The sequence below is a fragment of the Propithecus coquereli genome, unplaced genomic scaffold (assembly GCF_000956105.1).
Source record: "Propithecus coquereli isolate 6110/MARCELLA unplaced genomic scaffold, Pcoq_1.0 Scaffold1, whole genome shotgun sequence".
In the NCBI taxonomy this organism is placed as follows: domain Eukaryota; kingdom Metazoa; phylum Chordata; class Mammalia; order Primates; family Indriidae; genus Propithecus; species Propithecus coquereli.
This window is the reverse complement of record NW_012133857.1, coordinates 14,769,732-14,795,582: the sequence shown is the minus strand read 5'-3', so window position 1 is coordinate 14,795,582 and position 25,851 is coordinate 14,769,732. Positions and strand designations below refer to the sequence as shown.

Here is a 25,851-nt window from a genome sequence, read left to right as displayed (position 1 = left end):
TGAGCCACCACGCCTGGCCAGAAAAAAATTTTTTAAGGAAAAAAAATCACTACTTTAAAAGCCAAAGGCCAAATATTTAATGAGGGAAAGGTTGGGACAAAACATTCCAATTCATATTTAGGTAAATGAGGCACTGAAGAAACACTAAAACCGCAACAGACACTGACATGGAACCCAGAAACTTGTAATGTGGAACACTGGCCACCATTTCACCTTTAAAGATGTGAAAACTAAAAGTGCCTACCTTGTGGGGTTAGGGCAACAGTTACAGGAGATAATTCATGCACAGAGCTGAGCCTGGCACAGAGCAACCGCTCTGTTAGTGTGGCCCTCACGTCAATTGTGGACTGGAACTGCTTCTAATCCAGTAATGAGTGCAAACACCCCACCCGCTCCTTCATTGCCAATGACACTTACTCTCATTGGCTGGAGAAGTTTCTTTGATCTGCTGGCAGTGTACTGTTGAAGTGGACAGTGCCCGAGGGGCTGGCTTGGCCCCAACTTCCATCATCTTGGGGCAGTTTTGGGCATAGAACAACAGAGATTTGCCTGCCTTCTGCAGAAAGGCCTGGGGTACCCGGGATAAGAATGGGCAGCGGCGAACAACAGTCTCCATGTCTGGGAAGTACACTGGCTCCTGTAGAAAGACTGACGATGAGTGACATCAACACTCGTTAATAATCAGGCAAATACCACTGCAAGGTCACTGGGTTCAGGTGTCACCTGCAGTTTACACCAAGGATACCCTGGGATACTAACATGTCTCACTCAGAAATGCCTAAAGAAAGCACTAATGTGGGACTCAACTAAAGAGTGGTGACCACACTCTACTCAAGTCACCAACTTCTTCATTCCTCAGCTCTATACAAAAGCATCTGCAAAGCAACTTCACCAAATGAAGTAAATACTGACAATAGATAACCAAGGGGGTGGAAGGATGAGGGACAGGTCAAGAACAGGTTTTGGAAGCCAGAAGCTCCTCAGGGAGATGCACAGTGCAGATAAGACACCTTGGCACACACCCAGGTGGAGAAGTGAGGCCAGGTAAGTGAGGCCAGTGGTAAGAAGCCACTGTCATCCATTCAGGCAGGGAGGTCTCTCGGAGATCTGGACCTTCTCCTGGTCCCCACGTCCCCAAACCCACCCCCAAACGGGAGGAAGGCATCCAGCAGGGCCCCCGGTCCAGGATTTCCCCGCGGTCATGCCCCCACAGCTGGGAGAGCTGGGCATAATAGAAAAAAGAGCAACATAAAGGTAGAAGTGTGAGAAGCGCCTTGGGGCCAACTGGGGAGCCGCGGGGCTATAAAATCGACCGCACTGGGTCTGGTGAAAGGAGGCAGACTTCAGGGAGTGGAGGTCAGAGGTTACTTGAGGTCGAGGGCTCGAGAGGGGCATGGGAATGGAATTCTAAAGCGGCTGGTTAAACGCGGACTATCCGGAGGCGGCCGTATGGGGGAAACTCAGGCGGCCTAATAGGCAAAAAATCTGGAAGCTAAACATTGACCACTAAGGCGCGGGTGACTGGGACAGTGGGGGATGGGGTCTCAACAGCCCGGGGAGCGGCGGCCGGGCTGGCAGGACTCGCCGGGGCTTCCCCCGGCCGGCGCCGCACTCGGAGCGCTGACCCTCACCTGCGCCGGGGACACTGCGGAGACGGAGCGCACGCAAGCCGAGAAGTCCAGACGAACCGTCACCCTTGTCTGCGAGAAACCTCAGGCCGCGACCGCCGGCGCCCTAATATATAGCGGGAACGATCGCTGCGCATGCGCCGTGGGCGCGGCCCGCTTCCGCGCAGGCGCGCCGCGGTGAGCCCGGGGCTCCGGGAGTCCGGAATTGGGGGCGGTGCGACGAGGTCCCCGCCTCCCAGGCTCCGCGGGTGCGGGTGGGACCTCGATTTCCCTGGCTCTCCTGCCGGGAGGAGGAGGGTCAAGGCCGTGGGTGGACGAAGTCTCGTTTCTGGACCTCATCCTGCACCCCGTAGTCACCTCTCCACCAACTGCCCTATGCTTCAGAACCCAACTCCCCAATTGCGGGGCATAAAAGGGCAAGGTCGGAGGCGAAGTGCCCCTAGAGCCAACTAGGAGGTAACAGGGCTGTTAAAATGAGTGTCTTGAATATGAAGGAAGGAGAGATTCACGGTGTTCCGGGCCAGAGTCTTAATCAGGATCCGCCCCACCTGGGGCTTGTTTTAGACGCTGTGAAAGAGGGCTTCCCTAAGGAGGTGGGGCTAGATCGCCCCAAGATAGAGTGGTCCTGGTGGGACGCGCGAGAGGCTGGAGGGAGACCTGGGAGAGAGGAGGACGGAGAAGAGGAAGGAGACTCAGCTGAGGAACTTTCTGGTCCCAGATGATACAGAAAGGGGACCAAGGAGCAGGGCTAGATGGGACCCATCCACTAGAGGGGAGAGGGGAGGCACAGAGCCTGACAATAGTTAATGTTTGACACATATTAGCTACAATTTTTATTTTCCATCCCGAGTTGTCCAATGCGCCTTGCTGGCCACCCTAGGCACCCGCTGGGTAGCTTAGGACTCCATCCCAGAGTTCAGAGTCTGGCAAAGCCTTCCTTGAGTCTCCCTGAAACCACACCTGAAGTGTAGGGCTTGGCAAACCTGTCTCTGGAATGCCAGTCTGGCCTTGCTCCACACCTTTCCCAGCTTGGCCCAGCCTGGGCTGGGCCTGTGCCAGGTTCAGAGCTACCTTCCTCCACTCTTGGGGAAAGGACCATTCAGGTTGTTTCTTCCCCAGCTGGGCATTAATAAGATGGACAAAGTCCAGAATGATGGTGACCAAGGTGTGTCCAGGTATTTCCCAATTCCCTCTTTCTGAGCATCCAGCCAGCTACAAGGCAGGCAAATGAGTCTCAACCCACAGATGAGGCACCTGGGTCCAGAGTGACACTGGGATGAGTGGCAGATTAGGGCTCTGGTCTGGGAGTCCAAGACTCAGTTCTGCCTCATCCTGCTGAGGGGTCCTGGGCAGTGACCATCAGCCAGAGAGGAGGAGAAAGAAAAAAAGGTCAGCACTTGGACTCAGACCTAAACGCAGCTAGAAATGGGAACAGGATAAGGATGGTGTTGAGTGCTTTGCTTATCTCTGGGCTTCACTTTTCTTATCTGGGCAATCGAATAATCCATTCTGCCTGCCTCATGTGCATTTTTGGGTGATCAGAGACAAAGCAAAAGCAGAACTTGATATTGGAGCTGGACATGGCTTCCAAACCCAGCTCTGCATCTTACTTAGTTGTGGCCTTGGGTAGGCCATAAGCTCACTGAGGCTCAGTTTCCTCATTTGAAAAGCTCTCCCAGCCCTGCCACTTATGGTTGGCAGGAGGGTCAGGTGAAGTCATAGATTTCAGAGGATTATTGTTTAAACTAATAAGTCTCCAGCCTTCTGGGAGTTTCCTGTTTAATAGAGAGAAAGGTTGAGAAACAAGGCAGACTCACATGGAAAGTGAAATAGAATGTTGTAAATAATTCCAGATGGAGGAGGAGGCTATTACTCAAACAAGCACTGAAGCGGAGGATCCCAACCTAGAGAAAGGCTTCCAGAGGAGAAGCTGGTGCTGTCTGGAAGGGTGGATCTACATGGGACTGGGAAGTTGTTGGGTGAAACCTTGTGTAGGAAAGGCCCCGCCCTGTTAGGGTGGGGATGGGTGATCAGTATGAGTCAGCTGGAATAGCTGGGCTGTAGGAGTACAGCCAGGACCTGGAGACCAGGAGGTCAGACCAGAAAGGCTCTAAATAAGCCACAGGGCTTCCAAGTGTCAAGGCCCCAAAACCACCATTAGGGTACTAGTCAAAATGCACATTCCTGGGCCATGCTTCTTTGATTCTGACCCATGAACCTGCATTTTAACCAGACCACCCTTCTGGTGATGTGAGGGTGGGGTATTCTGGGGCCACAATTTTAGGATATGCTGCCTGGGTGGTTCAATTTTTGAGACCTTGAAGTGCAAGACTAAAGCCATGAGTTCTAATCCTGGCTCTGACACTTTCTGACTCTGAGATCTTGAGCAAATTACCCCACGCTCTAAGCCTTAGTTTTTGCATCTGTGAAGTGGACATTACCTCACCTGCCTCGGTGGTGAGTCTGGGGAGGCCCTATTCTAGTCTGGTTGTGATCCTTCCCCTGGGCTGCTGCTTCTCCTCGCCCCCTCCTCGCCCTCCTCCCTCCTCCTTTTTCCCCTCTCCCTCTTCCCTTCCTTTTCCTTCCCTCCTTCCCCCTTTTCTTTTCCCTTCTTTTCCCTCCCTTTCCCCTCCTTGCTTCCTTTTCCCTCCCTCTCTTTTGCCCCCTCTCTCTTTCCTCAAAGCCACAGGAACAAACTCATCTTATCTCTTGCCCTGGCCCTGAGCAGGGGAGCCCAAACCACTGGAGTTCAGACAAGGTCAGGCCCCATTCCGGGAATGACGCTGGCGCCTCTTTCCCTCCTACCCAGTCTGCGTCACCATTACCGTCAAGGGCTACTGCACATAGCACTTGCCCAGCAGTCAAGGCCGAAGGAAAGTGTCAACCCCAGCCCTAAAATTCACTCTTCCTATTCTGGGCCCCAGGAGCTATTTTTAGCAGTGCCCCTCCATAAGGGTCAAGTAGCTCAGCCTGGGCAAACTCCTGCTTTCCTCTGGGCCTCAGTTTCCACCTCTGCCAGCCAAGCAAGAAATCCTGCCAGCTTCCTCCTCAAGGAGACCCAGGGAAACATGGGACAGCTTAGGAGATGGACAAAACCTCAGACCTGTGCTGCTGATGTTCACTGTGGCCTTGGGCTGGCAGTGCTCCTTGGGGTGTCAGTGGTAGATAAGGGGCTAGCCTCATAGAGTAGCTAGAGGTTCTGGAAACAGCTCAGCTCTACCCTGGAGGGTTGGAGGCGTGAGCTCCAGGGTTTACAATGGTAGGAGCCAACATGTGAAATGGAATTTGGGGATTGGGCAGGGCAGGAGGGTTCTGAGGTCCCCAGCACCCACCTTGTCCTGGCCCTGCCTTTGGAACCCCCTCAGGCTCTGGTCAATGGAGGACAGCCTGGGAGGGGCAGTGCAGACCTGGGCCCGGGTTTGTGAAGCCAGCTGTAGGCAAGGGGTGGGCTCTGGTTGGGGAGGGTAGTTAGAGGATCTGGAGAGGAGCAAAGCCGAGATGCCTCAGGAGGCAGGTCCAGAGTGGGCTTTGCAGGGAACAGCAGCCCCATCCTAGTCAGCAGGAAATGCCCAGAGAGCCCTAGAGGACCCCTAGACCTAGCCCTCTAATCTGGCACACACAAACTGTGGCCCAGAGATGTTCTGTTTGGCACACATAGTGCTTGTTTTATTTTTTTTATTTTATTTTTTTTTTTTGAGACACAGTCTCACTGTGTTGCCCGGGCTAGAGTGCCGTGGCATCATCCTAGCTCACAGCAACCTCAAACTCCTGGACTCAAGCGATCCTCCTGCCTCAGCCTCCCGAGTAGCTGGGCCTACAGGCATGCGCCACCATGCCCGGCTAATTTTTCTATATATTTTTAGTTGTCCAATTAATTTCTTTCTAATTTTAGTAGAGACGGGGTCTCGCTCTTGGTCAGGCTGGTCTTGAACTCCTGAGCTCAAACAATCCGCCCGCCTCGGCCTCCCAGAGAGCTAGGGTTACAGGCGTGAGCCACCGCGCCCGGCCCAGTGCTTGTTTTAAAATGTGTATCAGTTGTCAACATTTAACCATCAGGAGATTTCTCATCACACCTCAGATTTTTAGCTTCTCTTGAGGGATCAGCAGACCTGGAGCACCTGGGCTGCCCCAGGCAGGATGTGCTCACTCCAGTTTTCTCCCAGCACCTGCTTCAGAGGATCCCCAACCTTGAGGACATGTAAGGTCCAAGCAACGACCTGCCTGACCTTTTAGGCAGCAGTGCGTGTCCCCAGCCCTAAGCCACTTTTGAGCCAGGGAGACTGAGATGAGCCAGAAGACTGGCTCAACATCACACAGAAAGTGACGTTGTGCTGCAGTGGGACCCAGGTGTCCTGTTTTCTAGTCCCACCCACTGAGCTCATAGCCTCTGGAGGGGAGTCTGGTGGGGGGGCTAGGAGAAGGATCAGGCTAGCTGTGAGGGGCTCTCTGGAAAGGACTGGCCCAGAGGTGGATTCCCCAGCATTTGTCATCATCCCCCCAGCCCCTGCAGGTGGGTCAGGCCAAAGCAGGGCCCCTTGAGGTGACAGGGTGGGGGCAGGCGGCAGGAGCAGGCTGAGCCATCACCTCTGGCTGGGCGCCAGATGCTGGATGCACAGTGTGAAGGTGTCTCCTTCCCAGCCCTCCTGAACTGCCAAGGAGACAGCCACCAGGAAAGGTGCTGTCACAGGCTGTGACCAGTGTGAGTAAGGAGGCTGGGATAGAGAATGGTGGGGAGGGGGACCCACCTCAGAGCTGGAGCCCGGTGTCAGGAGATGCCACTTGGGACAGAGCAGCCAGGCCAAGGGGTTCCCAGTGAAGGCTAGAGGGAGCCTGGTATGGAGGAGGAACCTGGAGAAAGCAAGGGGAGAAGGAAAAGGGGTGTGTAGCAGAGACGGGCTGGGGGAGCGCCATAGTCCCAGCCAGCTGCTGCCGGAACCTCACCATCACCAACGATGCAGTTGTCAACCAATGCAGGGGCCTCCTTCCTCTCTGGCCCTGTAGGCATATAAAGGCCTATTCAGCACCCCTTCTGCTCAGATAGAAGGAGCTGGAACAAAGGGGAGGGGGCAGAGGGAGAGAATGAGTGGGCTCAGAGGAGAAGTGGTGATGGCTGGGTAGGGCCAATAAGGAGAAGGCCAGGGAGCACGACAACACAGTAAACAAGGATGGCAGCAGTAGCTGCTCTATTCAAATGTTTGCCCTGGTGCTGTGATTATGTGCACAACCTCAGGTTCCCTTCAAAGCAAGCCTATAGGTCAGTGTAATTATTAGCATATACATGGGACAGAAGCTCAGAATGGTTAAGTAACTTGCCCAACGTCACACAGCAAGCAAGTGGGGAGCATGGCTGACCTGCTGGCCTTCTGCCTTCTGGTCCAGTGTTCTACCCCCATGGGGGTCATTGAGGAAGCTGGGAGGAATGAGGCTTTCAGGGTCTCAGGTCTTAGGGAAGGGATTTCTCTACTTCTGGGTGACAGGTCCAGTTTGGGCAGGCAGATGGGAACACCCAGCTAAGAAGGCTGACCAAGACTATAGCCCAGCTGCTGGCCAGCCTGACTCTTGGGAGAAGTCACCCACTTCTAGGAACCACTGGGCAGCCAGCTATGGCCTCAGGAGGCAGGAGTCCTTCCAGACTCCACACGCTGGTGGACACTGCTCACTCTCTGTCCCCTACACCTGGGTCAGCAGCTCTGGGCCCATTTACACAGCACCAGGACCCACAGCATGGCAGAGGCCTTTCTGCCCCCCTCTGCTCTCCTTGGGGGTTCCTGGAGGAGGAAAGGGGGCCCTCCAGAAAAGAGGAAAGAGTTTTCTGCCCTAAACCCCTGAACTCATCTCTAACGGCAGGGAACAGGAACCCACTCCTGTCTGACTCCTCTTCCAATTCCAACAGCCACACCCTTATTTAATTTTCAGAGATAACAGTGGTAGTAATAACAGCCACTACCTTACTGGATTCTGTCTCTACCATAGGTACGGTGCCAGACACTGTATGTGTTTTCATATCTAACGGTCACAAGCGCCCATGAAGTAGCTATCTGGAGCCCCATTCTCTGAGAGAGGAGGCAGTGTGCTGCCTGGGTTCAACTCCCAGCTCCATCTTCTGCGTGCTCTGTGACTGTAAGCAGTTGGCATAGCCTTTCTGAACTTCAAGTTCTTTATGTACAGAAAGGGAGTGATACTTTCTGTAATGGTTAAATGCTATGTGTCAACTTGGCTGGGCTGTGGTGCCCTTGTTTGGTTAAATACTAGTCTAGATGTTGTTGGGAAGGTATTTTGTACATGTGATAATATCTACAGTCAGTTGACTTTAAGTAAAGGAAATTATTGTCAGTAATATGGGTAGGCCTCATTCCAGCAGCTAAAGGCTTTATAAGCAAAAACTGAGGTTTCCTGGGAAAGAAAGACTTCTGCCACAAACTGTCATGGAAGTTCTGCCTGAGTTTCAAGCCGGCCAGCCTGCCCACAGATTTCAGACTTAACCTCCATAGTCATGTGAGGCTAATTAAAAATTCCTTAAAAATCTCTCTCTCTTTCTCTCTCTCTCCTATTGGTTCTGTTTCTCTGGAGAACCCTGACTGGCGCTATCTACTCACAAGGTTGACAAGATGCTGCCTCCCTGCTGGTGGGGGCCCCAGCTCCTGGGAATAGCATGCTGCTAGTGTTAGTTCTTGGCTGCAGATGAGGGAACCAAGCCTTAGAAGGTGACTTGTCCTAAGTTTCAGAGCTGGAGTCAGGATTCGACCTGGGCCTGCCTTGACACAGGCCTCAATCACTGTGTCCTTACCTTGTCAATCGCCTTCTTGCCAAGGTGCCCAAGGGGCTACTGGTGGCTCCCTCTCTCTGAGGGTTCCCTTTGAGTTTAATTAAGGCCCTCGGGCCCTGGTGGGGGAAGTGAGACCAGAGGTGCCGTTGGGGCCCCACAAGTACTGAGTTTCCAGATTCTTGTGCAAGACCAGCAGGCATGTGACACGCCAACATTTACCTCCTTAGAATTATCATGGCCCTAATGCTGCTTTTGGAGTTGTGCGTGAAATCAGCAAAGGAGTGAGAGCTAAATGATAACCCCTTGCCTTGGGGAAGGCTTCTCAGCCCTGCCCCTCACCCTGCAGTCCTAGGAAGCTAAGCCCTTTGCAGCATAGACCAGGCATCAGCAGCGCAGAGGTCCGTGGGGTCCAGACAGGTGAGGACAGCGGGTGCCCTGGGCCGAGGGGCAAACAGCTCTGGCCATTGTTGTCCCCAGGAACACAGCCCGGTGTGGCCAGGCCTTCTTCCCATTTTTCAAGAAAAGACTCACATCCAGATTTTTATATGAGCATTTTGAATTCTTACTGCTTTTTGATAATACAAACTTATTTATTTGAATAGATATTTGTGTATGGTAAAAATGCCAGGTTAAACAAAGAGATTCCCCTCATCCAAGTCTCTTCTTATACATAATCACTGCTTCCAAGTTCTCATGGGTCCTTCCAGAAAGATCCTACTCATTCATTTAACATTTATCGGGCCAGGAGCAGGCCAGGGCCCCAGGCTGGGGGATCTAGTTCTATGCTCTTGGCCACCTTCAGCTCTGGCCACTACACTTTATAATATGAGAAGGTTGGAAATATCACGTCTCAGTGCCCAGCACCGAGGAGGTATTGGATAAGTCTAATTGTGATTACTATTATGATGACTAAAATGTGAGCAGGCAGACATGGGAGAGAAGTGGGGGAGTGGGCGGCACTTGGAAGATGGGCTCTAGGCCCCCTAGTTCTCTGGAGGACCCGTGGGAGGGAGAATGGGGAGGAGCTGGAAGGCCAGAGTCCTCCGAGCCCTCGGTGGAGTCACAAAATTTGGTGTAGCTGGTGGGAAGTGGGCAGCAAAGGCAACCTAGGCCCAACCGAGGGACCTGAGAGCCAGCCAAAGAGTGGGCCTTGTTCCCTGGGCTTTGGGATAAGACAGCTCTGAAGCCTTGGGACTCAACTCCAGCTGAGGCAGACCCTCGGCTTCTGGCAGGGTGACTGTACCAGACTCAGCCTGAGGGCCTGGGGTGGGGAGAGGTGGCCCCACTGTTTACCCAACCTCCAGAGCCCATCCGGCTGATGCAGTGGGCTGGTTGTGACATCTCTCCGTGCTTCCCCCAGCTAACGGCCGCCAGCCCACTCAGGCCCCAGTTTCCTCTTTGCTGAGTCACCCACACTGAGGTCCACAGGGATTGTGCCTGCATTTCTCTGACCTGGGGGCTGGGGGAGCTCATCAGGGCTGGTTGATCACAGGAGGTGCTCAGTGAGCGTTTGTTGAATGAATGAACGAATGCGTGAATGAATGGCATGGGTAAGTAAACAAGGATTATTTGTGGACTGTGTGCAAATGAGTGAGTCTTCGGGTTCCAGAGATAGGGCAGCTGTGGGCAGGTTTTGTCAGCAAAGAGGCAAGTATGGAAAGCTAGAAGCAGATGGTTAGTCAGCAGATGGCCCAGAGGGGGCAGGGGAAACTGAGCCAGGTCATTCACTGGACACCCAGTTGCTTGGGTGCCATCAGAAGCTGGCCTTGGGGAGACTTGTAAGTGCCCATATCCCAATACCCTGCCACCCCACTGCCACCCATACATATACAAGCTCACACAGCCCTTCCAGGTGTCTCTACCAGCCTTCTCAACTCCCCTTTCTGCGCTCATCCCGGGACAGGCCACCTCTGATCCCGGGCTGGTCTGAGGACCGTGTGTATGTGGCCAGGAGTCCATTGCCTCCCCTGGGAGCTGAGCTAGGGTGGAGGCTGAGGGACACACACAGAGCAGGTGGCAAATCTTCCCCATCTCAGACCCTGATGCCCCTCCTGGATCTTCCCCTGCTCCCTTCCCTGGCTGGCATATCAGAAGATAACCATGGCTATGCAGCAGAAGGGCTCTCACTTTATATTTGGGTAACCACATTTAGAAAATCAGTTTTCGACAGCCTTCCCATGTCTTAGCAGAAAGAAAAGTGCTGGCCACTCTGAAGTGACAGTTCAGGTTTGGAAGTTCTTAGGGCCAAGTTTCTGACAGGACAGCCTGCTGGTCACAGTCGTGGCATTCACCCTGAATATCTCTCAGATACATACACAGTCCCTCGCACACAGCCACCTTCCTAGCCCCTCTGGTCATAGGGACAGCGTCACATGTACCAACAGCCACAGGCAGCTGCAGAGTCCCATTGTTACAGGTAGATACACAGCATAGCCACAGTGTACCCCAGGGCTGTGACATTGTCACAGAGGCACACATGCATAGCCACAGTATGCCGTGGCTGGGGCAGTGTCATAGGTGGTGTCATATAGATAGGCTGAGAGGTGCAGGGTCACAGGGTTATGCTGCTTCACCCCTCACCTCCAGGTCTCCACCCCCCGAGTGCTGCCTAGCTCCCTGGGATGTGGCATTTTGGTCCCTTCCCCGATTTGCATTCCTGGCAATGTCAGGGCTATCATCAGCCCTGACTGTCCCTCCCTCTCCCTGCCTCCCCCATGGCTGTTCTGATCCAGGCTGTTGCCATGGCCCTGTACATCCTGAAAACAACTCAACTGGCCAGAATGTGGACCCAGGGAGGTCACTGGGGCATTATAGCTAAGCTGTGTGGCCATAATAGTCCCTCTTTCTGGGCCTCAGTTTCTCCACCTGCTCTCTTAAAAATGTTTATTAATAATTAATATATAATAGCTGTACATATTCTCTACTTGTTCACAGGGGCATAGACCTGGTGGTTCCAAGTCACTTCTGGGTACCATGATGGAGACAGCCATGATTCTGTGGCCTGGCATTTTCTGGGCCATCTGGCTCCCGAGTGTCTACTGGAACGTCATGGCCACCTGCCTCTCGCTAGTGAATGGGCCCCAGCAAGGTTTCCTCGGGAGCAAAGGAGAGCTCAGCTGACCTTGAGGCCTCAAAGGGGCCCCTGAGGCAGGCCTGATGCCTGGTTGTCTACAGGGGCCAGAGGAATGGCTGCCCAGCTTGGAGGTAGGGGCTGGCTGGACTACCTCCTGGGACCCCCTGAGCTTTCTACAAGCAACAAATCATCTGGGCCCAGCGAGTGCTTCTTGGGCCATGCCTTCTAGAGAAGCTGCCTCGTGACTTGGCCATGAGCTCAGGCAGGGTGGGCACTCTGGGCACCAGAGCTGGTCATTGTTCTGTGAAGGCCAAGGCAGTAGCCCCTCCCTCGTCCCTTCCTTTTTCTCGGATCCTCCCAGACCCTTGTGCTCTCAGGGCAGCCCAGGGAGTCAGTGTGTGAGGGACTGTAGTCAAGTACCCCCCGAGCTTGGGGAAAGGTCAGTTGATTTGTAAATCACCGGAGTCTAATCAGGGTCACTCTGGGGAATGTCATGCACTTTTCAAAGAGCAGTTGTTGATGGTCACTCTGTGTCAGGTGCAGTGTGGGAGCCCAGGGAAAATAAACCAGAATGCACCTGAAGCAGCATTTTTCAGTGTGGTCAGATGTTTATAAAGTGAGCTCTGAAAAAAGTGTCCCATGGTCAAATAAGTTAAGAAAGCCTATTATATAATTCACCTGGGAAGATCAAAGGTGAATGGGTGTCTTTTTTGTTGGGTTTGGCAGAGCCTTTAATAGGCTATGTGTCGAGAGCGTTCAGGGGTGTGGGTGGGGGAGCCCACACCCAGTTGACCACAGAATTCTTTCTACTAGAGCGTTCGGTGGGGTGTGGTGGGGATGGAGTTCTCTAGAAGCACTTGGGTGATGCTGCTGGAGTGGCACCAGCAATCCCTGGAGGGCTCCTTCTGACAGGGACCTCTGTGCCCTTCCCCAGGGTTCTGATTCAGCCGGGCGCCTGAGAATCTGCATTTCTGCCAGTTCTCAGGTGCTGCTGTTGGGGACCGCTCTTGAAAAACCACTGATCTTACCTCAGGGCAGCCAGAATAAGCTTTTAAGTTTTTATTTATTTATTCTTTTAAAGACAGGGTCTCGCTCTGTCACCCGGGCTAGAGTGCAGAGGCGTCATCACAGCTCACTGCAACCTCAAACTCCTGGCTCAAGCGATCCTCTTGCCTTGGCCTCCCAAGTAGCTGGAACTACAGGCACATGCCACCACGCCTGGCTAAGTTTTCTATTTAGAGTGATCTTTTTAAAGACAAACTGCATGGAGCTCCTCCTCTGGTGAGAGCCCTCCCATAACCCGCTTTCACTCAGAGTAGAAGCCAGGTCCTCTCAGGAGTCTGCAAGGCTCACCCACCTCGTTGACATCCTCCTCACAACTCATTTTTCTGTCCCTTAAACCCTGCAAATCCCCACCTTAGGCCTTTACTCTTGCTGTCTCTTCTGCCTGTAATGTTCCTGCCCCCAGTGTTGGTGGGGCAATCCCTGCCCCATACCCGCACTCACACCCCCGTCCCTGTACCCCTGCTCTTCTAAGAGGCCCTCCCTGAATGCCTTAGCTTCCACCCACTCCCTCAGCCTACTTTCAGCTTGCCTCTTCACACCCGAACCCTGCCACCTCCTTAGCCTCTACCAACTCCAGGAAGCCAGGGCCATGCCATCTTGTTCATGGCTCCATCCCAGCACTGGGTACAGGGCTGGGCACGCAAGGGTATGTGTTGGGGGTGCTATGAAATGAGTGGAGCTCAGAGTAGTCCAGGGGCCCCAACAGGGCTGAAGCTCAGGCCTCCAGCCCAGCCTAGTCTGAGCAGCTGGGGCCCTCACACAGGAGGACACAGAGGGAGCCTTTCTGGTCCTGTGCCAGGTCCGGCACGCTGGGAGGGAGTAGGGAGAAGGGAGAGGCGGCCAGATTAGGGTGGTGGGGACTTGCCCTGTGGGCTTGATCACTGGCACTCCATGAACCTTATCAGTGCTGCCCTGTGTCCTAATCCTGGAGCACTCCGTGTTCCTCACTTATCTGCACAGAGGTCATGGTAGTGCAGATAAACTTAGTTCACCTGTGACCCTGATGAGGGTGTCCTGTGGCAGAAACTAGAAGGCTCTGAGCCGGGCAGGAACAGGGCTCAGACCTGTCCTCCCCATCCCACCCTCCACTGGCCCTGGCCTTGCTTGGGGTGACCCCAGTGGGCAGCTGGAGGGAAGGAGGTTTAGCTTGGGCCGGTCTGTGGTGAGGCGATGGGGCAGTGGCAGTCCCCCTCTGGACCTCCTACTTTGCCTGGTGGGGAGTAGCTGCCCATAATCTTCACTGGGGTCCCTGGGGCCTGTCTGATTCTGTGTCCTGACCCATTCACGCTAAATGGCTGTGCTGGCAGCACCCCACAGCCCTCCCCCATCATGCCAAGACTGTGGGTGTGAGTAGCCTTGGATGTGGGGAGCTGTCTATAAATTTGCACATGATGTCAGTAGTGGCCTTGCTCAAGATTCCCAAGGAATTTTCTGATGAGCAAAGCTTTGACTTTGGCAGAGTTTCCATCCAGGAAGCTGACATTATGCCCTGAGCCTGGTTCTGCTGGGCCACAGGCTGAGGTCCCTGAGTCACCTGTCTCAGCCCTCCTGGGTATGATTCCATAAATGGTGCTTTACTTCCTGTGCACATGTACCTGCCTAGGCACACGCATGCGTGCATGTGTAAGTATGTGGGTACATGCAGAAGTCTGCCAGCCTGAGCGCCCTCAGCCTCCCCCTGCCTGCCCTTGTTTTTTAAGCTATCATTTATTGAGAGTTTGCTATGTTCCAGGCCTGTGGTTTAATCCTTACAGTAACCGTCTGCCCTAGGGTTGTATCCCCCAAAAGATATGTTCAAATCCTAACCCCCAGTACCTGTGAATGTGATCTTATTTGGAAATAGGGACTTTGCAGATGTAATTAAGTTAGAAAGAGGTCATGCTAGATTAGGGTAGTCCCTAATCCCACGACTAGTGTCCTTATGAGAAGAGGAAAGTTTGGACACAGAGACACATAGAGAAGACAGCCATGTGAGGAATGAGGCAGAGATCGGAGGGATGCTGCCACAAACCACGGAGCTCCTGGGCTGCCAGAAGCCGGAAGAGACAGGGAAGGGTCTTCCCCTGGAAGAACAGCCCTGCCAATACCTCGACTTTTGACTTCTGGCCTCCAGAACTATGAGAGAATAAATTTCTGCTGTTTTGAGCCACCCAGTTGTGGTTCTTTGTCATGGTAGCCACAGGAAACCAGTACACCCATCTTCTCTTATGATCTCCATTTTACGTGAGGCAACTGAGGCTCAGAGAGTTTGAGTTCCTGCCCACAGTTACGCAGCAAGCTGGGCTGCTCCTGGAATTAGAATCCAGCTCTGCATAGCTCCAAGCTCATGAGCTGAGCTCTCTCCTACAATTCCTTTGATCTGTCACCTTCTCTGTTGTTCCCATCCTCTGAAAAGCTACAGCACCCCCTACTCCAAACTTTACGGGGGCCCTGTCCCTTCCCTGCTAGTTCCTAAAGATCCAGGGTCCTGGCTTCCCCGAGCCCCAGCCACCTTCCTTCTTCCCCTCCCCAGCAGGTTTCAGGGGTGCCCTCACTGTTCCCCTAGGCCCTACAGTGGCCTCAGTCCTTGATGTCACTCTCAAGTGTCCATTTGGGAATTCTGGTTCCCCACAGCCTGGCACTGCCCCTATGCCCCTGCTGCCTCTCTGTCTGCACTGTCTCATTCTCCCTGTGGCTGGGCCCCTTTCCTCCTGCTGCTCCTCGTGTCTCCAGGGCCTGGGGCCTCCACCTTCGCTCTTTGCTGAGGATACTTCCCGGAGGCACTCAGCCTCCTCCCGTCTCACCCAGCTCCTGGCATTGCCCATTCTGCTCCTTGAGCCTCTCCCCAATTTATTCTCACACTTCCTCCACCGCCCCCTCCTGCTCCCTTGCCGGATAGCCAGCAGACCCTGCCGATGAGACCTGGCAGCTCCTCTGTCCCTATTCCTTTGATCCCCTGTCCCACAGCTCCTGAATTCCTAAACCTTGCTGAGACGGTAGTAACTGGTCACCACCCCTCCCCAAAGAGGAATAATAGCCCCTGGCAGTGTCACACCAGGAACATCCCCTTTCACCCTGGGCTAGTCACCTGTCACACTTAGAGCTTTGAACAATCTACCCGGCTCTGCTATCTTAACAGCCTTCTCTGGAGGTGCTCTGACCTCCACTAACCAGCCCCCTGATCCCGCAATAGTGTGGCCTCCAGCCCTGCTCACAGAGTGGTTCCTCTAAAGGGGAGCACTGGCTGTGCCCCTTGCCAACACAGCCAACTCCCAGCACTTCCCACTGGCTACAGGGTGGGGCCCAGCCCCCTGCATGGTATTCTCATGGAGACTTCCCCATCCACCTGCTGCCACCATGCTGACCCTCAGCCTTTACTCTGGCCCACGGGCAGGAGCTGCCACTGCCCAAAGTGGGTGCAGACCTATTTGGTCAAATTTGGCACAGGCCTGGTGTGATTTGGCAGTCCTGAAACAGCCAGGCTGGGGGAGGGAAGGAAGGCAAGGCCAGGGCTTGGCTGATGTTGTTCTGACCTTTCCCTGGACCAATAGAGGTTTGCACAAGGAGATGTCACTGGAGTTCCTGTGTCCATGTGGCATGACAGGGCACCATCACATACACATACATGTGGACACATGGTATAGCAGCTTGTGTTGATGCTCTACCTGGTCCCCACCCACTTGCCATTTTTGTGCACACAAGCCTGACTTCCAGCTGCCAGTACTGGAGACCCTGTGCCTGAGGGCTTCCTTTGTCCCAGGAGCTCAAGGCCTGTGTGTAGGGTGGGCTGGAAGTGCTGTGCCTCACCCACAGCTGCTGAGGATGGGTGGAGACTCCCTTATACCTCAGGTGGGATGACCTAGGACTTGTTTTGTACCGTGTCCCATAGCTTCCAATGGGATCGAGCCCTGGTCACCCGTAGCGGTAACTTGCTTAATAACATATCTGTTGCTGCCACTTTCCCTTCCCTGTCCCACTTTCCCATTCCTTCCCAGTGTTTCCTAGAATCACCTCCCAAATAAATGAATTACCCTTTTTTGTTTGTTTGTATTTTTTTGTTTGTTTGTTTTGCTTTTTTTGAGACAGAGTCTCATCCTGTTGCCCGGGCTAGAGTGCCGTGGTGTCAGCCTAGCTCACAGCAACCTCAAACTCCTGGGCTCAAGTGATCCTCCTGCTTCAGCCTCCTGAGGAGCTAGGACTACAGGCACATGCCACCACGCCCGGCTGATTTTTTCTATTTTTAGTAGAGACGGGGTCTTGCTCTTGCTCAGGCTGGTCTTGAACTCCTGAGCTCAAGCGATCCTCCCGCCTCTGCCTCCCAGAGTGCTAGGATTGCAGGTGTGAGCCATGAATTACCCTTGAATCCTGTCTCTAGAGAAATTTAAACCAAGAGACACAGACATGGTACATGCACAGAATCTCACATAGGCACACACATGAAGCACGTAAAAGCACTCAGAGACATAGTCATGCACACAAAGATCCATAGATGCCCACGCACAGACACAGACAAATAAACACACAAACACACATGCACACAGAGGCACGGCCATGAACACAGACGCAGCTAAACCCATACATGCACACGTGTATGCACACACAGACATACTCACATGCACAGACACATGTATGCACTCTCAGTCATGCATGCAGACACGTGCACACAGCTGTGCATACACCTTCGTCCATTCCATGTGATCAAGAGGGGATCAGAATGAACTGACAGGACCCTCCCTCTGGGAGCACATGGATACTTGGCTTGAATAAGATCTGGCTCCTGTAGCCATAATGGAGGAGAAGCTGGCCTGCGGGAGTCCAAGCAGACTAAGCCACTGGGGTCCAGACAACAGACAGCCATTCCTTCTGCACATGGGAGGTAAGGACATTTGAACCAAGGTTAGAGGGCAGGATTTCCCCTGAGGAGCTTGGACACAGGGGCCTCCCAGGTAGAGGGAACAGTGTAGACCAGGCACCAGGGTGGGAAGTTCTGGCTCAGGAGGTAGTCCTAGTGGGATGGGAGGGAAGGGGAGGGGGCAGGGCAGAGCAGGTGGGCAATGTGGAGTCTGATGTAATCCCGAGGGCATGGGGAGCCACAGATGGGCTTTGAGTGAAGGAGCACACGGCAAGCCCTGGAGAGGCTGTGTTATCAGCCCACATCTATACAGTCTCTTTCGTCCTCTTCCACCACCAGAAGATAAACCCCCTGCTCTCTGGAACTCAGTCTCCCTCCTGCACAGGGTGGCTGCTCTGGCACTGAGCAGGTGAGTGACTTGTGGGGGTTGAGACCACCTGGGACCCAAGGATGACTCACCACAGGGAAGACTTCCTCACTTGGGCGAGCCCCTTGGCTCCTTGCAGCTGAGCTGGGACAGTCTCTGAGAGGCAGGGGAGCTGATGAGCAGGAGGCAGCAGAGGTGAGTCCACACCAGAGGGGCCTGTGACCACTCACCTCGGCCTGCAAAAATTGTGTCTCTGCTATCCGGCACCTTTTCCTTCCAGGGCCCGGGGTGCCCACGTCACTGTGGAATACCTGCTTGTCCTTCAACGCCCACCCCCAAGTTTTCCCCTCCTTTTCCCCAGAAGCCTGCCATCCGGCCAACAGATGGACATCCGCAGTGCTGAGCTTAAACCCCTGTGAGGATACTCACTGAACTCAACCTGCTTGGAGACCCTTTGCCTCTTGGCTTCCCTGGAGCAAGGACTCTGAATGGGGTGCTTATCTAGAGGGTCTCCCTAATGTCCCTAGCATCAAGGCCTTTTTATCAGAGTAGCCACTGATGTTGGATGGAGGAGCAGGGCTGGGCGAGGTGGAAGGCTTATGGCCACATTGGATCTCTCCTCACTCTGGGGCGTGGCCTGCTTTTGGAGGAAGCTGACATACAGGGGCATGCCAGTTCCACTGTGGGTACCACTGAGGCCCAGAATTGCCATGGGACTTCCTGGGGAGGGGCACCCTGCAGGAGTCACTCCCATAACAGGTGGGCCTGGTGCCATAGCCCCATCTGGGGTCTCTTTTGGTTCACCTTTGCCCTAGGAGGGGACAGGTGACCCCCTGACCCTTTGAGACCAATCCCCAGGGATCTTGCCTACATTTGTGGCCTTACAATCGGGCCATACTCCTGACCTCCACCTCTTTTGTCTCTGTTCCCTAGGTAATCCATGTTCAGTCTTATTAGCAGACCTTTACCTAGCCTGTCCCTACAGCTGAACCCCTTTTCCTCTTCTCTCCTATCAGAGCTCCACTCACTGTAGGAAAATAAAGCAGGGATAGGGTAGGTGTGGGCTGATATATTAAGTAGGGTGGGCAGGAAAAGCCATACTGAGAAGGTGACGTTTGAACACAAGTCCTGATGGAAATGATGGATTGAGCCAAGTAGACACTGGGACAACAGCCGCTGCAAGAGCCCTGAGATGGGAGTGAGGCTGGCACCTTCTTGTTCAAGGAACAGCAAGAAGGTCAATATGGCCGGAGCAGAGAAAGCCAGGGGAAAGCAATGGAGCAGACTGTCGGAGCACAGGAAGTACGAAGTCACATATTTCACATTATGTGGCAGCTCAATATCAAGCTCTGACATGAATTAATAGCTCATGGAATCCCCCCTCCCCCATTGTGGCAGGTATGTTATTATGATTATTTTATAATCGAGAACACAGCGACTGGGAGAGGTGGTGTGACTCTTGCTAGGTCACCCAGCTAGGAGGTGGCAGGGCCTGGACTCTTCCCCAGATCTGCCTAACACCGGGACAAGCCCCAGGATGCCCTGTTCAGAGTTTCAAACCCACACCACTGGCAGGTGCAGGGCAGACTGATAGCATTGATGGGGCTTGCCAGATGCAGGCTGGCTGGGTGGGTGTGATCCCTGCTTTTCCCACTTCTTTCTCTGCCCTACCCTGGGGTAGCCTTGGCCCGTGGGCAGCAGGTTAGGGAATGAGGACAGGGTAAGAGACTCCTGCAGGAGAGGCCACTGTGGGCTTGTACTAGGACAGAGAACTTCCTGCTTAAGGGGAGCTTGAAAAAGAAGCTCCCTTCCAACCCCCCTCAACATGAAGGTCCCTCCAACATTGAGGCTCCTCCAACACTGAGTTCTGCCACAATATGGAGGCCTCAGTCAGAACTGGAGTCCAATCTAATGGAAGTGGCATTGGGGTAGGGGACTTGCCCAGTCAGGAAGTGTTCTTGGTTTACGCAGGTTGCGCTAGCAGCAGATCTTGGGTTGTCTATGTGTTGTTGGCAGAGTCTTTGCATTTTTTTGGTGAAGCAATGAGCAAAAAGGGGTGAGGCATCCCCAGCTTCTCCTCCCTGGTGAGTAGGGATAGAAGACAGAATGATCTGGAAAGATTAGGGAGGGTAAGTAAAATCTTCCAGTGATTCTCTCTTTGACAAACCTGACATTTGAAAACCATTTTACAGATGAGTTTCTCTAAACTCAGTCTTCTAAATTACAAGCTCCCTACAGAGCAGGGTGTTCCATAGCTAAAATTGACAAAAACAAAACACAACCAAAACCAAAACTACCACTCAACAATAGAAGAACCCTTAAATTTAGTGGATAGATTTTTCTGTATTTAATTTTATTTTTTTCCTTAACTTTCCTCGTGTAAATGTTTGGCTGGCAGACAAGAGAACAACTGAATAAGACACGAATGTTGGTGGGAAGACTTAAAAATTGTCCTTGGAACAATGTGGAACAATTTCAGGGTGTGTTGTGATTTTAAGGACAATTTCATAGTGTCTAAGTTAAATTAGTCTGAACAGTTTTAACATCAAGGAACCAAGTCTATACCAAATCACGTTTCTTGTGTCTGGCCTCAGACCTTCCAAGTCCAAATGAAAGAAAACTCCTCCACGTGCCAGGTCCCTCCCATGTGCCGGTTTTTGAGTTTACTGAACTCGACTACGGTTTGCAGATCCAAGGACACAGTGTCAGGTCTTGATGTGGTAAGAAGCCTCAGAGCCTGGACAGATTGTATCAGTGTTGTAGTCTGGCTAAGTCAGCCTGCCCAGGAGAGAGGTCGTGGAAGCTTCCTGAATCTTGCAAAACATCCGGGGCGGGTCAGTTGCAGGTTGGGAAGATGCCGGTAGTGAGGCGGGGTAGAGGAAAGATTAGGACAGTCTGGGTATTCGGACCGCAAAAGTGAGTAGGGACGGCCTCTGGTGGCCAGGCCCCTGGAATGCCACCTCCTTTTAAACGTTTAAAGGGGCTGAAGGGACCTGAGGGCCGGGCTCCATCACGCTCCCTCTTACTGCAAGTGGGTAAACTGGCCCACAGAGCAGAGGCGTTCTTCCCAAGATCGCACAGCTAGTCAGGGCGAAAACTAATAATCGAACCTAGATCTCTACACTCCGTAGTTGTGATTCCGAGTGGCTCGTGTTCTTTTAAATCGACACTTGTCCAAAGAGCGTTCGGAGGAGCGAACCATTTAAAGAGTTACTGAGGGGCGAATAATTAGTTCTTAATGGAGTTTTGTGCGAAAACCTGGCAGCGCGAGCGGGTTCTTTAAGGGCACACAGCCACAACGACCCACGAGCGCCCCGCTTCCGGGATCTCAGAGGCCGCGTCGGTGGAAAACCCGGCCCGCCTCCTGGGAAATGTAGTCCCGCCTCCCTGCCGACTCAAGGGCGAGGACGGCGTGGAACTGCATTTCCCAGAAGGCTGCGCTCGCCGTCACGTTAGCCGGGCCAGGGCCGGTGGGACGAGCCCCTCATCCTGCGGTTTTTAAATTCTCGGGAGGAATGAGTGACGGCAGGCAGGGGCCTTTGGCGGCACCATCTGTGGGCTGGCTGGCCGGGCGGAGCTGGGCGCGGTGGCCGTGGCGCCTGTCACACAGCCCTGCCTCCGGTCGGGGGCAAAAAGCTGAGGCGCGTCTCCTTTAATTGCGGTGGGCGGGACCCGGCGACGGGGTCCGCGTTGCTATTGGCGGCCGTTGGGGGCGCGGAAACTGAACGGGCCGCAACGGCCGTCGCCGCTGCCTCGGGTTCTTCAGGCGCCTCTGGCGCCGCCAGCCCTGTTATGGCTGCGCCCTGCCCGGTAAGTCCCTGCCGCCGCCGGCCCCAGGCCTTAAGCTCCCCGCTGGGACGGTGGGCGCCTGGCCGGCCGGAGCGACGGCTGCGGGTGGGGCGCCGGGTTCCAGGGCGGTTCTCTCCAGCCCGTTTGACAGTCTGTGCGGGGGGTGCTGGGTCGGGGCACTTACGGAGCGCCCCCTGCTTGCCAGGCCCTGTGCGGGGGTTTTGGGGCGAACAGACAGTCCCTGCTTCGAGGGTTTGCACCTTAGTGGGGGAGACACGAGCACGTCCCAACTCAGGTGTGACCTGCGACCTGCGGGTGTCTGTAGTCTGTTTCCTCATCCTGAGCAGTGGATGGCTGCGTGGGGTCATGGGGTCTTGTTGAGTATACGCTCCCTCCATCGTGGGAACAGCAGGCCACTGGGATGCCTGGGATGGCCTAGGCCTGCAGTGTGACCTGGGCGGGGCCGCCTCGTTCGAGTTTCAGGCTCCTCCACAGGCCAGAGAGGAGCACTCCAAAGCCGCTCGTTTTGAGAGGTGGTTTTGAACGGGCCTGGCCCTCTGGCTGGGTGGAGAGTCAGGGAGTGGTAGCCTGTGGTTCCCTTAGGCATGTGAGGACTTGGGCAGAGGGTCCAGACTTTTGACCCCTAGTTTGGTACTCTCCCTACAACCCCGCCTCCTCCCTTGATGTATAGACCACTGTTGAGGGAGATGAGGCCCACTTGTAGGGAGCTACAAGAGAGGAGAGAGTGTTGGCAGTTACCAAGGGGCCCACCGGTCAGGGGTGGACCTGAACTTGCCCATTGAACCTAGAGGTAGGCACTCTCCTACACTTGTTCTTCCAGGAGGCTCAGGTGAGGGCAGGAGGCTGGATGGGGCAGGTGCTGCTCTGTTGGAGGTCCTCTGCCAGCTGTCACTCCCCCTGTTGTTGAAAGAGGGACTTAGGCAGGTGTATGGGGGGTAGAGCTGGGCACAGGGCCATAGGGCCTTTGTTCTAGTTACAGCTTTGTCGGGTGGCAGTGGCTTTGCTTTGCCCCAGTGACATCTTTTCCCAAGAGGAGCCTTTGGGCCCCCTGGAGCACCTAAAATGCTTCTTTGAAGTTTCTGATGTTTGGGGTTGGGGGAGATGAGGTATAACCCTTCAAATGCTGAGACACAAGATGCTGTTGGGTAGTGTCTCTGGAATATTCTCTCTAGTGTCTTCCAAAGCAGTGTCCTGTATGGCCTGGCTGTTTCTCTGACATTGGGTAGAGTGGAGATGGTGGTGATGCCAGCAGGGGCCTGTCCAGAGCTGACCTTTGGGTTCATTGGTCAGTCCATGGTGGGATTGAGATGATGGGATCTGATTCCTGAGATGGAGGTTGCTGAAAGGCCCCTGTTTACTCTGTGGGCTTTTCAAAAAATAATTTTACTGAGATATTCACATACCATAAATTCACATTTTATTTTTTTTGAGACAGAGTCTCCTGCTCTGTCGCCCCGGCTTGAGCTCAGTGGTGTCATCATAGCTCACTGCAAACTTAAACTTGCAGGCCCAGGTGATCCTCCCACCTCGGCTTCTCAGAGTGCTAGGATTACAGGCGTGAGCCACTGTGCCTGGTGTACACCTTTTAAAGTATACAGTTCAGTGTTTTTTTAATACATTCACAGTGTTGTGCAACTCTCATCACTATCTAATTCCAGAACATTTTCATCTCCCCAAAGAGAAACCCGTACTCAATAACAGTCACTCCATTTCTTCCCCTTCTCCATTCTCCCCAGTCCCTGGCAATCACTAATCTGCTTTCTGTCTCTATGCTATAGATTTGACTATTCTGGACTTTCATATAAATGGAATCAGACAAAATGTGGCCTTTCATGCCTGGCTTCATTCACTTAGCATAATGTTTTCAAGGATTGTCACGTTGCAACATGCGTCAGTACTTCATTCATTCGTTCATTCATTTATTTATTTAATTTAAGCATATTATGGGGGTTCAAATGTTTAGGTTACGTATATTGCCCTTGCCCCCCCATCAGAGCTTCAAGCGTGTCCATCCCCCAGACGGTGTTCATCGCACTCATTATGTATGTATATACCCATCCCCTACTCTCCCCTCCTATCTGCCCAACGCCTGATGAATGTTATTCCGGTATGTGCACTAGGTGTTGATCAGTTAAAACCAATTTGATGGTGAGTACATGTGGTGCTTATTTTTCCATTCTTGGGATACTTCACTTAGTAGAAAGTACTTCGTTCCTTTTTATGGCTGAACAATATTCCATTGTAAGGATATACCACATTTGGTTTATTCATCTCTTGATGGACATTTGGGTTAATGAACCATGTTTTCAATTCTTTTGGATATTTACCTAGAATTGCTGGATCATTTGCTAACTTTCTGTTTAACTTTTGGAGGAACTGTCAAACTGTTTTCCACAGTGACTGTTTTTGTTTGTTGTTCTTTTTAAAGATGGTTTTTTTTTTTTCTGGGTGTCTTGCATTTTCATATGAATTTCAGGATCAGCTTATCAATTTCTGTAAAAAAGGTACCTGTGATTTTGATAGGAATTATGCTGAATATAGATTTATTTGGGCAGTATTGCATCTTAATATTACATCTTCCAATCCACAAACATAGGATGTCTTTTCACTTTTTAGGTCCTCTTTCATTTCTCTCAGTGACATTTTGTCATTTTCACTGTACATTTGTACATCTTTTGTTAAATTATTCCTGAGTATTTCATTCTTCATATATCATGAGTGGAATTTTTTTTTTTAATTTTTGGGTTGTTTATTGCTAGTGTACAGAAATACAGTTGATTTTTGTGTATTGATTTTGTATCCTGCAACCTCGTTGAACTCATTTATCAGTTCTAATAGTTCTCTAGGATTCTTTAGGATTTTCTTTATAAAAGATCATGCCTTGAGCATTTTTAACCCCTCCTGGCTGTTGTAGGAAGAGTCTTGGCCCCAGGGAAGCCCCTTCCTCACCCATTTGACCATGGCTTCACACATTTGACCATGGCTCTCCCCCAGGAAGACCCCTCGCTGGAGAGGCATTTTAAGGGCCACCGAGATGCGGTTACCTGTGTGGACTTCAGTCTCAACACGAAGCTGCTGGGTAAGAGGAGACGTCCTGTCCAAGCATGGTTATGAGCTGAGAAGGCCAAGTTTCTATCTGGGAGGTGTAGCATGCAGGGAAGCAGAGGATAGCAAGGACAGCACAACTTTGTCTAGACCTGCATCTTGCTTCCACCTCCCGGCTCTCTGGGTGCTGGGCTTTGTGAGCTCCATTTTACATGTGAAGAACTTGAGGCTCAGAGAGGTTAGGGGCCTTACCAAGGTCACATAGCCTTTGAGGGTGGGATCGGGGTTTGGGCTTTTCCCTGTACACCCTAGCCAATCACTTGGGTCTGTCCTGTGGAATGAGCCCTAAACAGTAGCTCCTTTTCCTTGAATCTTAATTGATTCTGTTGCCCATAGTAATGTGGCACACCTTGTTGAAGAGACCTACCAGTGAGAAGGATGTTGAGCAGAGCCAGGAACCCCCTTCTTCCACTGCCCTTATGCTGCATTTGAGTGCACCCCCCTTCCTTGGTTGCATGGGGGTTCATACACAGCTTTTATGAGTGCGTTTTCTTGTTTTCACGGATAAGGCTTGCCCCTTCATCTTACCGTCAAGGCCCCTGCCAGAGGCTGCTGGCTTTGTGGTATGCTATAGGTTAAGAGGGAACTGAAGTCATTTTTGATCTGTTTGGGCCCTCCTCTAGACTTCTTACTGAGTCGGGCCCTCTGAGTGGGTTGGGCTGGCTCCCCAGCATTGGGAGGACCTGCTCTCTAGTTCCCCTGGGGTGTATCTGTGGGGAGACCTAGTGCCCCATGGTACTTAGTTTTCCCAGAGCTCTGAGTTGCCGCCCAGGGTTGGCACGTGAAGGGCCTTCGTCAGTCTTATTCCCATGTGGGCATACTGCTTGGAGAACTGCTGGGCCATAGGCCCAGTGGGCAATCATTGGAGGTGTGGCCTGCCCCATGGGGAGCCTTCTCACTGCCCTGCTTGTGGATGTTGGGGAAGGCGGAGCTGGGCCTGTTGCTACTCCTGCCTCCTCAAAGTCCTGGGTCAACCTGAGGCCTGCTAGAGTTGAAGGTCATAGCATCACCCACTCTCCTCAGCCAGTGGCTCCATGGACTCCTGCCTCATGGTCTGGCACATGAAGCCCCAGTCACGTGCCTACCGCTTCACGGGCCACAAAGATGCCGTCACCTGTGTGAACTTCTCCCCTTCGGGACACCTTCTTGCCTCAGGCTCCCGAGACAAGACCGTCCGCATCTGGGTGCCCAATGTGTGAGTTTTAG

The 25,851-nt window shown here is 52.9% G+C and overlaps 2 protein-coding genes across 5 annotated transcripts in view; one reads left to right on the top strand and one right to left on the bottom strand.

Annotated features, from left to right (window-relative positions):
• The window catches only part of ALAS1 (5'-aminolevulinate synthase 1), a 13,969-nt gene extending 12,181 nt beyond the window's left edge, over nucleotides 1-1,788 (bottom strand). Inside the window, exons 1-2 of one of the 2 annotated variants that reach the window (XM_012663673.1) lie at nucleotides 1,632-1,788; nucleotides 418-648 (exon numbers count right to left, since the gene is read on the bottom strand). In XM_012663673.1, the coding sequence (XP_012519127.1) occupies nucleotides 418-616 (199 nt within the window). In that variant the 5' untranslated portion in view covers nucleotides 617-648; nucleotides 1,632-1,788. The remainder of the gene's footprint in view (nucleotides 1-417; nucleotides 649-1,631) is intronic. The other variant, XM_012663608.1, reaches the window with a different exon arrangement.
• A 19,406-nt stretch (nucleotides 1,789-21,194) lies between these two features.
• POC1A (POC1 centriolar protein A) overlaps nucleotides 21,195-25,851 on the top strand; it is a 71,459-nt gene continuing 66,802 nt past the window's right edge. For 2 of the 3 annotated variants that reach the window (XM_012643699.1, XM_012643557.1), the window contains exons 1-3: nucleotides 21,195-21,540; nucleotides 24,535-24,619; nucleotides 25,669-25,840. In XM_012643699.1, the coding sequence (XP_012499153.1) occupies nucleotides 21,523-21,540; nucleotides 24,535-24,619; nucleotides 25,669-25,840 (275 nt within the window). In that variant the 5' untranslated portion in view covers nucleotides 21,195-21,522. Of the gene's footprint in view, nucleotides 21,541-24,454; nucleotides 24,620-25,668; nucleotides 25,841-25,851 lie in introns of all 3 variants that reach the window. The other variant, XM_012643627.1, reaches the window with a different exon arrangement.